This window comes from Thermobia domestica, chromosome 3 (genome assembly GCF_964235325.1).
Source record: "Thermobia domestica chromosome 3, izTheDome1.hap1.1, whole genome shotgun sequence".
Classification (NCBI taxonomy): domain Eukaryota; kingdom Metazoa; phylum Arthropoda; class Insecta; order Zygentoma; family Lepismatidae; genus Thermobia; species Thermobia domestica.
In genome coordinates, this window is record NC_137456.1 from 216,821,823 (window position 1) to 216,836,363 (window position 14,541).

General features: G+C 34.4%; 2 protein-coding genes across 3 annotated transcripts in view; one reads left to right on the plus strand and one right to left on the minus strand.

Annotated features, from left to right (window-relative positions):
* Ostgamma (oligosaccharide transferase gamma subunit) overlaps positions 1 to 5,881 on the minus strand; it is a 43,893-nt gene extending 38,012 nt beyond the window's left edge. Inside the window, exons 1-2 of one of the 2 annotated variants that reach the window (XM_081752179.1) lie at positions 5,736 to 5,881; positions 1,913 to 2,071 (exon numbers count right to left, since the gene is read on the minus strand). In XM_081752179.1, the coding sequence (XP_081608305.1) occupies positions 1,913 to 2,002 (90 nt within the window). In that variant the 5' untranslated portion in view covers positions 2,003 to 2,071; positions 5,736 to 5,881. Of the gene's footprint in view, positions 1 to 1,912; positions 2,072 to 5,648 lie in introns of both variants that reach the window. The other variant, XM_081752180.1, reaches the window with a different exon arrangement.
* Positions 5,882 to 11,161: 5,280 nt separating this feature from the next.
* Positions 11,162 to 14,541, plus strand: part of LOC145681582 (uncharacterized) — an 81,707-nt gene continuing 78,327 nt past the window's right edge. Inside the window, exon 1 of the mRNA XM_081753212.1 lies at positions 11,162 to 11,291. The gene's annotated coding sequence lies outside the window, so the exon portion shown is untranslated. The remainder of the gene's footprint in view (positions 11,292 to 14,541) is intronic.

The window sequence follows — 14,541 nt, forward strand, 5'->3', positions numbered from 1 at the left end:
ATATATATAGATCACATATTTTGAATTCACGAACAATTTAGTGAAAAAGCCGCGAACATGTTTTGAGAGAAAAACTGAAGATCAGTCAGAGTATATCTGAACTTAAAACAACGGGTTAAGAATCATTTCAGTGAAACTTCCTATACTTCGCGGCATTGTTGCCAGTCAGCCAAGGCGTACAGTTTGTGAAATCCGTACATAAAATAATGTTTACGTCAACCTCCGATACAGTAAATAGTGATTTAAAAGTTGATTACAAAAACACGTGAAGTATAATTAAATTTTATCCTTCACTTGGTACTAGCCACCAGTACACTCATCACACACTATTTTTGACCAGTCATAGAACGTAAATAGTGGGTTGATACATAGTTCCTCTGATAGTACACTAAGACAACTAAGACAACTTTCACACTAAGACAACACTTTCTTGGGTGCACTACCATTGAAAAATCACTTTTATCACCTTCCCATGGTTTAACCCGGGAACGTTCGAGTGTTGATTTGTGACGCGAGCGGTTGACAGATGAGCGCGGCGCTCACTTACAATATAATCGTTTTTTAGCTGTTCATACTTTATATGGTATTTATTTTGAACAAATTTTTATATGTTGACAATTTGTGATTTATTATTATTATTATTATTTTATTAGTATTATTAAAATAAAATTGCAAATAAAATTATAATATGTTTATATAGAACTATTTCTTATTGTAAGTTATATACTTTTTTATTATCAATTTTTTTTATGAAATCAATTTCTGTTATCCCATAAACAATACAATTAGTTGATTATCATTGTCACATAAAATTACACTTTTATTATCATTATCACATAAGGGTTACATTTTCTAAAAAAAATATTTACATAATTAGAGCGAGTTTTCTCTATTTACGCTCTTCATATGTTCATACCTTTCATATTTTGAGTTGAAAATTTCTAATGAAATTACTTATATAAATATCATAGTTTAAACACACTACTTATGTCTCTTGATACATACAGTAGGTATTTCAATAAAACACTGTCCTACTCCATGTCTCATCAGTCTTGATGTCACCCATTACACTTCCAGCAGGTGCTGACAGAGTGTTTCCCACAGATTGGCACTTCACAGAACCAATTGGGCAATTCGGACAGGGCAAGCCGTAGCTGAATCTGCTCATTGTTGCTGTCCATGATCTCGAAAAAATCACTCTCGCCATTGGTCGACAGGTGAGCGTGGTGCTCACAAATTACGCACAGTCACATTTATAAGGCCAGTGCTACTCCAGCAGAAGAGAATGAAAAAGTTACACTTGACCCTCACGTACAAGACACATCAAGAGACAGCTAGGGTACGCCTCAAGTCTGTGACCCCACTAGGATGGCTTTGAAACGAAAATATAAACCAGGATGAGTACTGCGCTCACCTGTCGACCGTTCCCGGGTTAAAATGCTACAGAAGATGCCACAAGGGGGAAGGGGGGGGGGGCATGTCGAGTGAGTTCGGAGTAATTACACAGATCCTCACCTGAAGTACGTAAATATATTGAGGAATTCACCAGCATTCGTTGGCATATACAGGGTGTCACAAAAGTCGCTTAACATAGGACAACTCTTTTATTATCAGAGGTACAACAAAATGTAAGAGGGGAAACAGTGTCCAAATATGATGCTTTCAATCTAAAGTGAAGGAATTTTTTAAATCGGACGAGCCGTTTGGGCTGTACACTCTTTATGCGCCCAATGTTAAATAAAAATGCAACGTTGCCATTTACCTGGACCCATAGCATAACTGAATAAAGTGACTGTCTTTTACCCTAACGTGTCGATGTAGAGCCCCCCTTTCAAACATGCACTCATTCACCGTACTCTTACAAAATTTATGGTACACTTGAGCAAAACAAACTGATAACAACAAGACATACCTCTTTTCTTCTCGGCTGACAATCTGAGAAACGCAGAAGAAAAAGGAGTGTCAGCACCAAACCACTCCATCTTAACCACGGGCTTAACATCTTTGTTAATACTGATGAATGTCTCAGTTTACAAAAAAATGAGTTTCTGCTGACTTCTAATATTCATTCCTAGAAATAAGATACACAATTGAATACACACACCTCATATAAATAAATTTCAACAACAGAAATGTATCTCGCCAAGTATTTTACTCTAATTGCACACAAACGTAGTATACGCGTAAGATAACAGTGTATCGTATGCTTGCCACAGCAAGCTTAATTTTCGGAGCTATAATGGCTGTATTTTATACTTTGTATACAATACAAGTAAGAAGCTTCAATTTAAAATTTTGTAGAAGTTCTACACCAGTACTTTACAAAAAGTTATTTTTATTAGCCATATCTTGCTGGAACCTCTTAATTTACCTATGTATTTAAAAAAAAGGATATTTGCAAACAGAATATGGCTCTGTACAGCAGTAAGTAATAAGTTTTGCAATATATATCATATTGGATTTTTGTAAATAATAATAATATACGTTAAGTATCGTAAATAGCAAGAAATATCAAATTTACAAAGAAAATAACAAATTTCACGAAGTATACTGTAGGCATGGGACGATAAAAATTCTGATAAAGATCATCACTCGAGAGAGGCACAATACGAAAAATAAAACAAGAAAATACGAAAAAATGAATACGAATAATAATAATAATAGCATTAACATATAAAATTTATAAATATATCATCCTACATTTGTTTCACGTATTCATTAACCTCTTGAAAACATATCAGGCGTAGATTTACACCATTACATATGTCTATAAATATGTTGTAGAGCGGTGCTTGAGCGATTGATCGCAGAAATTCAAACTCCGATAGTGATAATTTCATAGCCATATTATATAATAAGTGTAAACTCTTTTGTCAATAGAGAAGAGGGTCAGAGTTGATGACGATGGGGTTTTGGTTGGTTCGTGTGTTACAGTGGGTGAAGTGGTTCATGGTGGGTGGTGGGTCAGTTGGTTGGTGGTGGGTCAAGTTTTCATTGACCCACGCCATCTCTGAACTACAGGGGCCGCGGTGGCTCAGTGGTAGAGCGTTCACCTTTGGTGCATGGGGTCCCGGGTTCAAACCCTGCTCCCGCCAAGTGAACTTTGTGGTGGACAAACACCGTGTTCGTGGGTTTTCTCGGGGTTCTCCCGTTTCCTCCCACTTTCTTCATTCCACCATTTCATTCATTTCTCATAATCACCGTCTCCTTTAGCCTAACCGGCATAACCGTGGGACGTAAAACTCAAAAGATTTCATTTCATTTCATCTCTGAACTACAGTGTTGAAAATTAATCAGTGAAAATCAATTGCAATTGATCAATCAATTGAAAGTAATTGCTGCGGAAATCAATTGCAATTACTTTCAACCGATTGATTGATTGCAAGATTCTCATTTATTAATGGCCAACTGCAATTAACAATTGACTATTACTTATTTTAATTGTTAATTGCAATTAATTAAATTTACAGATTAATTGTTAATTCAATTGAAATTTGCACAACAATGGGCCGTTTGCACGAACTGAAGATCTAAAGTGTGATTTTTTTTCGCTATTTTCCCATTGATTAACACGCAAATACGCAACTTTTGAGCCTATTAGAATTCGATACTCGAAAATTTGATTTTTTCGCTTCACCCTATAGTCCACGGCAAACTTTCTTGGCTGGGGATCAAACCAGGGACCTCATATACTAGAAGTAAGTGACCTACCACTGAGCCACCGTGCCCCAAGAGTACAAATAAGTTAAGTAAGGCAGGGGAGGGTCGGGGAAGTTTGGACACATTTTGTTAAAATTTATTTTTGCGATTTCTCGCCTCTGTATAAGGTTATTAACTGGAACAGGCATTGTAAATTTAACTCTTTTATTATTATTTAATTCCATTATACTTTTAATTTTGGAATTTTGTTTTAGAAATACGGTAAGTCGTTACTTTTGAGCAAGGTGGTGATCCTGTCTCTCTTACTATTATTCACAGGTTGTCACCTGTTCCTTCATGTTCCTAACTCACATGGATGTAGTTTTTATATTTTCTCACTAGACGTCGTTGCTGTTTTTATACCAGCTATCATCGGCTCGCTCGCATGTGTGTTGAAGCAAGTAACTTATATGGCGAATGTAGATTAATCATGAGTTGCTGTTAGTGAACCTTTTATGGAATTTAATGCAAGTGATTCTTTTGGTTACGAGGATTCTATTCTCAACTTGGCCAAGTTGTTCACAATACCTGCTAAGAAATCACAACACGCTGCTTATGGGAAAAATGCACCTACATTTTTAGATGCATTGCTTCCATGATCGGTGTGTTCCGGTTGAGTGATTTGGTCACTGCTCCGATGAATCGATTCGTTCTTGCAAACTGCTACGGAAACCGGTTCAGATGAATCGGTTCCTGTCACTGCTTTGCCTAAAGTAAATTTTTGCCAGAAACATAATTAAACAACCATTGATTCACTATTCAGATAAAAGTTTCAAATTTTATTTATTACTCGGTGATAACAACTAACGACATTTACCTCAAGATACTGCTGCCAAATTTTGGCTCACTCGAGTAGACGATTCTACCAAATAGACAACTGGGTTAAGTGCTGTATTTTCGGAAATTTACCGAGTCAATTGGACAAATTATTTAAGGTTGTGACGAACAATGAGTGAACGTCAGGTAAGGGGAATAGTAAAAGTTAAAAAAGTGGTTGTTTTTGATGTTGTAAAGGACATTGCATGTGGAGGTGGATGGACTATTTCGCGGAGAGACATACTTGTTATGATATGGTGGCGCGAAAGGCAGTGTCGAAATACAGAAAAATTTGGGCAAGTCTTTAATTTGCCCGTTTCATGTCGAGAACAGAACCCAACCAACCCCTGTGGGGCTCCTAACCCGTTCCTACTACCACTACTACTTATACTATCGATCCGTATAGTAAAACTGAACGCCTAATGTAACGTAATTTAATCCAACCAAATATAAGCGAATGCAGTACATTTTGGGACTTTTTTCGATTTTCAAATTGGCCCGGCGATACAGCACTAATGCCGATAATTTATAGATAAAATACGGTGTAAAAACATTTCTCGTGAAGGAATGAGAGTGTGAATATAAGTAATTATACTGGCAGTGCACAGCATATTGAAATGAATTTTGAGTGATACGTAGTGAAAATATTGTATGCGTAAGTTTGCTCTTCCACTATCGTCGTTTATGTATATACCCCCGATGTTAACGCGCCTGCACCCTACGAATGCATCACCTCGCTAAGGCTTAGGCCCCTCTGCTGCACTCCTCCCCTGACTCAGTTAGATAGTATTCGTGCTTTTCAGTGGCCACATAACACAAGTTGGTATGTATTTTATGCACTGTGGTTATGCTATACGTCCACACTATTTATCCTGAGCCCTCCTGAAGTCAATCTGCATGGAGTATGGATGCTCAGCTCAAAGCTCTAACCTAGCCTGATAATATAAGAATTGTGTCAGAATTTGGAGGAACCGTCCGCTCAAGTATTTCCAAAATTGAAATCGCAACCACTCACAATAGGTCTTTTAACGTTTAAACCTTATTTTATCTACATCTTTTTTTATATTGTGTTTCCGGAAATGTTGACAAAATACATGGTATGATAAATACCAAATTCAATTTGAATTACTTACAAAAATACACTTCTATACTATGTACACTTATATATATCGGGAAATTAAATATTAGGTAATTAAATTTAAGAAAACAGTGAAGCTCACAATTCATCTTCATCAACAAAGTACACGTCAGAACTCCATTACTTCCCAACTCTTTCACATGCCGGTTTCGATTCGTTTCTGTTTTTGAGTACTGCTAGTTTTTATTCGACTGCCGAGCAATTTTACATTTCAGGGAATAGGATGATCCGGTGTACAATCATTTTGGTTTAGAGAAATTAAAAGAAAAAGTTGTGTTAGATTGAGGAAGCGAAGTGAATAAATTTAAAAAGAAACAGAAATGTATGAATAAACCAAGGATGTTATAAAATAGAGGATCTACTCATACAACAAAATCGTGAAGCCATACGTCACAGTTACACCACACCTACTCTGCCCGCTCCGCGCCACTAAGATCGCAATGTTTCGAGCCAACAAACATGGCGGAAACGAGAGTAGCCAATCAGACGTACGAGTTCAGACGATGCTCAGTTGTTTTTCGGCTTCACTGAGTTCATAGGATGAAGATACGTATGGGCAGATCCTCTATTTTATAACATCCTTGGAATAAACAAAGGCAATGGACCCATTTCGTAACCGTCCGTGTCAATGCAACGCAAAAGTTGCTTTTGAGTTTGCAATTATAGGCATAAATATGTTTTGCTTAACGCCCCACAATTATGTCCTTTAGGCTAAGAGAGTCGGATAATTAAGGCAAGTGAATGATAATGAAGAATTTGTGTAACGAGATTGTGGGAGGAAACGAAGTACACTGGAAAAACCTACCGACACGATGTTGTCCACCACAAACTTACTTGGCCGGACATCGAACCACAGATAAACGCTTTACCACTGAGGTACCATGTCTACAATAGGCATAGCAGGTATAATTTGCGTGAGATTTGCGTGGCATTGCGCTTCGTAGTGTTTGTTTGCTGATTGAGTAAAATCAATTTCTAATAACCTAAAACACTCTGGTTTTATCTAACTTTCAATTTCTAAAATGTATATTGGTTTGGACGAGGAAATTAGTTTTTCTGGTTAGGGAGACCATAATCTAAAAATATGTTTTTTAACAGCTAAAAGTAAGACCAAAAGTTTACAGTAAAAACTTATTTTTCAATAAATTAATATATACCGTAATTTCAGAGTAAAACAGTACGGCAAAATGAAAATATGGAACAAAACTATTTATGGTTTATTCTGTGGCGTTTGTTCTCATGCAATTACTAGGTATACGGTACATAAGACTTAGCTATTGCTAACTTCGCACACATTACGTTATAAATAAATAAACAAAAATTAATTTTTGTTTATATTTTCGTGGATTCGTGTGCAGGAAAAGAACAAAAACAAAAATAAATAGCCATGGTATGAATTAATACAGAATGAGGAGGATTTCCTCTGTTAATCACTTTTTGATCTCCCCGAGAAACAAACTAAAGCACCGATGCCATGGATGCGTGTTCAAAAAAGGTTATTGATAAAAAGTTTGAGCATATTCTAAACTGCCACTATTTTTGGCCCTTTAATGTATATTATACAGTGTCAGATATTCAAACATATTTCGGAAACGTTAGATACGGGCATCTCAGCGAGTGTGTACCTAATTTAGCTTGCTAAATTTATTGATTTGTGAATTCTTTTTTTATTACCGTTGTTCATGCCGTTGGACATTACCGGTGTACATTTGAAAACTAGCCAGTGCGATAACTCGTGAACCACAAAATATATGAGCATGCTGTTGGTGGGAACCGTATAGAATGGAGGAGGACGTATGTGTATGTTATTAGCGTTACGCGAGAACCTGCCCCTAGCCCCCCAAATTAAAAAAAAATGTTGGAAGATATACCTTGCGACACATAAAATGAAAAGGTGTGAAAAAAGAAACAGGTTGGTAAAGGAAATATTGCAATCGGATAATTGGGTCCCCAGCGACAACCAAAAGTGTAAATGATGTGGATGAAAACGTTTCCTCATAGTATTAAGGGCCATATGCATAGTCAACCGCGTAGGAGTCTCCTAGACGAACCGTAGGGCCTACCTGTGGGATACTTCAACCTTCCCCCTTGACTGTGCAATGCATAAAGCTTCCAAAGTGATTGTCCAGATCTACTTGAATATTTGAAAAACATGGCCAATATTTCTTTATTACATTTTAACGGGTACACTGGAAGTGTTGAAATAAAAAAAAAGCATTACATCCTACGCATTATACGTTCCAACATCACATTGTTGTATATATGGGTTGCATATGTCTCAGGTGTTTGTTTCAAGGCCAAATAATAATGAAAAAGGAAAGATAACCATTTTCCCGGTCTGAGATGAATCTTTATTTTTTGGAGTGTTTCGCCCAATGAACACCATATATATATAACTGATATTATAATTAATTGTGTATTTAATGTATTTCCTTATTACATACTGCATGCAAGAAGAAAGAAAATACTGGCCATAAACGAATCACAAACTCCCACCGGACGTAAGCTCAAATCTTGCAAACGGTGCAAGATATTGAGAAAAAATAATCGAAAAAATCTCCCCTTTATGATACCACTTGGCGTTTTTTTAAATCAATACGTCTTTTACTTGTGCCTGTAAAGGGACATGTACCCTCAGGAATTTAAAAAAAAAGCGTATACTATAACCCACGATTTTTTGCAATTATTCCATTTTCCTTACGTTTATGGATAACATTCAGTTATTAGTAAGTGGAGGTAATAGAAAACAATACATGTAAGAAGATATTTCCAAAAAAGATAATAAAATAATAAAAATATAAGCAAAAAACAAAATTATGCTCGGTTTTGTGTATACTGGCATTACTGTTTTCGAGGGATTTTACAGTAGCAGAGCACGATTGCAGAGGGAATAACACGATTGGCAGGGAAAGAGCTGAATCAAGGAACTGGAAAGTGGAGTAAAATATTGCATTTATTGGTTTAAATCTAAAGTTTAAGTTGTCTGCCAAATATAAATTTGCTTCTGTAACCAAGATCTTGTACGGAAATATAGAACCAAAGAGGAAAAGTTTTCTTAAGTTTGGAAGTGACATGCTCTATAGCCATGAGCATTTATTTGTTTAAAAAAAGACACGCAACAAAACATAGTCTCTGTAGTCAAGTGGGTAGAGTGGTGGACTGTTAGTTCTTATACTGTTTTGACACCAGATCGAATCCCATACCATCCATTTTATTTTGTACAAAGCATTAAATAAAGTGTATAGTTTTAATGCTAATAAGAACCGAAACAATATAATAAGGAAATAACTTTTTGTTTCTTCTGATGACGTATTTATTCAGAATTAGGGTACTATTAGTAATGCCGATTGTTTTCAGTTTATGCTATTGTATAGCTTCTTCTCTCATCCTCTTTTCTTGGGAAAACAACAGTTTTTGTCTCCAATAAAGTGTGAAATATATATATATCAGAGATGTGCATCTACGCGTAAAAACGATAGTTTACGTTTACGTGTCAACTATGCGTAGACAATGTAAACAACGTAGACTATGTAGAATATGTCAACAACACGTAATTTAATATGGCGTCGTGGACAATAAAGGAGCTTTCTTATGTCGTTACCTTGAGAAATTGCGTACAAAATAAAATGCCTAGACCAGCGAATAGTAATTTTCGAATACTTAGTTTCGTCTTGATGAAGGAAAATGAAAAATATTATGCATTTTGTAAAATATGCAAGAAAAAATTGGCAAATACAGCAGATTCAAACTGAAAGCCCACAGGTGAGAATTAGTTTTGTAAATTTCATTATAAAAGCAGTGCTCGAAGTGGAAAATCTAAATAAGTGGTATGTGCAGAGCAGAGTAAACATATAGATTAGATAATTCTCTCTACTTTTTATATGTTAGTCGTTTCCCTAATCTTTCGCTGCACCGAAGCTAAACAACTGAATGAGGAAATATGAACAAACGAGCAACGAAATTCTTCCTTACATTTGATAGTGGTTGTCTACATAGTCTACACGGGAAAAGGTGTAATGTAGATTACGTATAGATTACAGTAGACAATCGCGTAGACGTAAAATTATAGTTTACGGCACATCACTGATATATATATATATATATATATATATATATATATATATATATATATATATATAAAGAGAGAGAGAGAGAAAGAAAGGCATATTAGTACGAAACGTGATTTATCGTGATGAAATGAACAAGTTTCACGTTATTTATTAAGAAAGAAAGCTATAGAAAATTATTGAAGTTGGTCTTTAGGTTTTCAGTATTATATATATACTGTATATTAAAATGCTAGGTTTATATGTTTGTTTCCAATCCTTTTGACAATGATATCTCGAAAACCATAATTAGAAATGTGCCGTTTACACTGATCGATTCCAAATTTTGTGTAGATTGTAAAGTTCTAATTGAATATTTAAAAAAAAAACATGGCCGTTATATCTTTATTACATTTTTAGGAGTACACTGGAAGTGTAGAAATTTGAAATTTTAAGTAAAGCATCATATTCTACGAATTATACATTCCAACACCACATAGTCATATACAGGGGTTGTATATCTCTCAGGCGTTTGTTTCATGGCCAAATGATAATAAAAACAAAGGATAACCATTTCTCCAGTCTAAGATGAATCTTTATTGTTTGGAGTGTTTTGCCCAATGAACACCATATATCACTGGCGTTGCAATTAATTGTGTATGTAATATATTTGCTTATTACATACTGCATGCAAGAAGAAAGAAAACACTGATCATACATGAATTAGAAACTGCAACTGGAAGTAGGCTCAAATCTTGCAAACGATGCGAGATATTGAGAATCGAAAAAATCTCCCCTTTATGATACCCCTTGGCGTTTTTTTGGGGGGGGTATCAATACGTCTTTCACTTGTGTCTGTAAAGGGATATGTACAGATGTTATAAGGAATGGCAAAGAGATTCATGCTCATATGCGAATGATGTGCTTTGCAGAGAGCGCAGGTGTAGCTAGTTTTTTTTAATTCGAATTCACATTCTACGTACCGAATTTCACATCTCCAACTAAAGGAAGTCCTGGGAAATTTGAATATTATAGAAAGTGTCCTCTTTTCCCCTTTAGACGCAGAATTTTCGAAAACACTGAAGTGTTCAGTTATTTTAATGGGAAGTTGATATGGTGAGTTTCATGTTCGTACCTTCAAGGATTTGTGAGATACATTATTCTTCGCTTTTTTAAAAAAGTAATAGTTATAGCCTTAGGATACGTATTTTTAAATATCTTTCATTATCTCAAGTTTTCGTGACAAAGTTAATTTCCTGTACAAATTTTACAATTCTACCCATATAGTTACATGACCTGGATGATGGATAAATCTTTTCTACTCTTTACATGTAAAGATTGCTGGAAATTTGATTGAACTTTTTATTGATATACTTTATGTGTTATTTTTATAGTAGTATAATTATGCGATTTCTTGATATATTATTCTAAAAACAATTTATATGCTGCCATTGTTGATATTGCTGTGCAAATTAATATAAATTAACTAGTCAACGAAGAAATTTCGCGAAAGGAAGAAATTGAAGCAATCAGACTTTTTCAAACGGTGAAATTATTAGACAGCAGAATTTTGAACTAACGTCTCATAAGAGGTAAAGTTGTTTATGAATTTAGCATGTATTTCTTGTATCGAAAACAAACCATTTGATTATTTTATTAGGTCCAGCACATAATGAGAATGAATAATACATAGGCATAGTAATAGGTAGTGATTATGGTGGAAAAGAAATATTTACTGGCACGTTATAATGCTCACTGCTCACGAGCCAATTTGTTAGTGAACTGCAGAATATCTAAGACAAATCAACATGCATGGCAGCCAAGTTCCGCGAAGAAAATGAAAACTGGCCTGCACTGCCGTAAGCATATTATACACGAACGAGAGTTTTGGGTAAAATCGCAGATTTCGAGGCTTTGTAAAAACGATTCTATTAAGGGTAGAAACATGAAATGTAGAATGTGAGGAGATATCCCACAGATGTACTCATATGCCGAATCTCACATTCCTACCTTCAACCATATTCTAGTACTGGACCACCAAAGTATGCAGTTTTCAGGCTCATTGACTCACTGACTCACTCATCAAATTGATTAGGTACTTCCCAATGAGATAGAGACGTGAAACTTTGCATAAAGGTACCCTATAACGACTTGAGTATGGAAAAAGTCCGAAATCTGAGGAACGTACTATGGGAAATTTTTTATGGGCAAAAAATGTCCTTAGGCAGGAAAAAAAAACGTTTCACTCACTCACTCATCAAATTGATTAGGTACTTTTCAATGAGACAGAGACGTGAAACTCTGCACAAAGATACCTTATAGTGACTTGACTATGGAAAAAGTCCGAAATTTGAGGAATGTCCTATGGGAAAGTTTTCATAGGCAAAAAACTGTCCTTAGCCAAGCAAGAAATCGGTTCACTCACTCATTCATCAAATTAATTAGGTGCTTCCCAATGAGATAGAAACGTGACACCTTGCATAAAGGCACCCTATAATGACCTGAGTATGGAAAAAGTCCGAAATCTGAAGAATGTGCTATGGGAATTTTTTTATGTGCAAAAAATTGTCCTTAGCCAGAAAAAAAATCGTTTCACTCACTCACTCATCAAATTGATTAGGTACTTCTCAATGAGACAGAGACGTGAAACTCTGCACAAAGGTACCTTATAATGACTTGAGTATGAAAAAAGTCCAATATTTGAGGAATGTTCTACGGGAAAGTTTTTATAGGCCAAAAACTGTCCTTAGCCAAGCAAGAAATCGATTCACTCACTCACTCATCAAAATGATTAGGTACTTCCCAATGGGATAGAAACTTGAAACTTTGTATAAAGGTACTCTACAATAACTTATTTATTTATTTATTATTTATTTATTTGTACCTATTACAGGAAATAAATCCCAATTACAATAGGCTTACATATTAGTAAAACATCAGTGAGTATAATATAAAAAGGAAAAGAGAAAAAAGAAAAAGAAAAAGAGAAAAGAGAAAAGATAAATAACAGTTAAAAAGACACTAATAATGTAACTCCACAGCGTACAAGATAATTTTAAAATATAATATTCAACTTAAATATTTTCACAACAAGGCTTAGTATTTACTCATATGCTGCTTATATTACAATAGGTTTAATTGTTTTTATATAAGATGAAAAAGATTATGAAAAATCTAACTCAATATTGGTTGCCGATAAATTATTGTAAGTTTTACACATTCTTATTAGTGGTGAATTCAAGTATGCTTCGGTTTTAGCTCTTGTAAGATGGAATGACACCCTGCTACGAAGATAGGTATTTTTTACATTAAAATGTAATTTACTCAGTAATTCCTGATTATCTACAGTGCCATTTACTAGCTTGAACAAAAAAAGTAACAGGGAAATCTCCCGTCTTACAGATAACATAGAATAGTTAAATGTATTTAGTAATTCCTTATAAGATATGTTTTCTCTAATGGAATTTTGCTTATAAATTTGATAATACAAATATCTCAAAAATTTCTTCTGAATACGTTCAATTTTCTTTTTATAACTCTTATAGTAAGGCGACCATATAATAGAAACATTCAATTTTACTACGAACCATACTGTTAAATAGGGTTGTATAAGCTTTAATCTGTTTAAACTCCCTTGCATTTCGTATTTAAAAACCAAGAGATTTAAATGCATCGTTTACAATATTGTCAATATGTTTTGAAACATAATTTACTATTTACAAGTATACCTAAATCATTTACTTCATACACTTTTTGTATAATAATATTGTTAATTTTATAGTCATGATCGTAATTAGAAACCTTTCTCGAAAAGGAAATTGATACAAATTTATTGATATTAAATGGTAACTTATTTTTAATACTCCATGCATAACAGCTATCCAAATCTGCTTGCAGTTGTGATACATCATTACTATCTTTTATCTCCTTATATATTTTCATATCTGCATATTATAGACATTTTGAATATCTAATGACAATAGGCAAATCATTTATAAACAACAAAAACAACAGTGGCCCAAGATTAGAGCCTTGGGGTATACCTGAAGTTATGTCATATACTATTTAGTTGGTTTGATTGAACGTTACGTACTGCTTCCTACCTTGTAAATAAGCAACAATTGTAGCAACATCAACAATTTGTCAGAAAAACCCATATTTGATAATTTCATTAGCAGTATATCGTATTCAAGTCTATCAAAAGCCTTAGCAAAGTCTGTGTATATAGCATCAACTGTAGATTTGTTATTAAGATAGTCGAATATGTCTTGAATAAATGTAAATAAATTCGTAGTGGTAGACCATCCTGCATAGAATCCATGCTGATAAATCGAAATATATGGTTTTACATGGTTGAAAATGTTTGTATATAATATCTGTTCAAATATTTTAGCTAGACCTGATATCAAAGATATCGGCCTGTAATTTTCTATTTTGTCTGGATTACCTTTTTTAAGTATTGGACATACCTTACTAGTCTTCCAAAATGCCGGAAAAGTGGATGTTCTTAAAATAAGATTAAATATGTGTGCAAGAGGTGCTATTAATACATCAGCACACCCCTTAAAAATATAAACTGGAATCATATCAGGACCACTTGATTTCGAGGATTTTAACTTTTTTATAGAGATTAAAATTTCGTTATCTGTAATTGCATCAATTAATAACGGATGAAAAACATCCAATTTACCTGCTTGAGGGAAATCTTATGTAGCAGAGTGAACGGGATATACACTTCTAAAATATCGTGCAAAACCATAAAAATACAATAGAATTACTAGTATTCAACTGTTGATTATTATAATACATACAATTGATTGTGTTATTATTTCTCTTTTTACG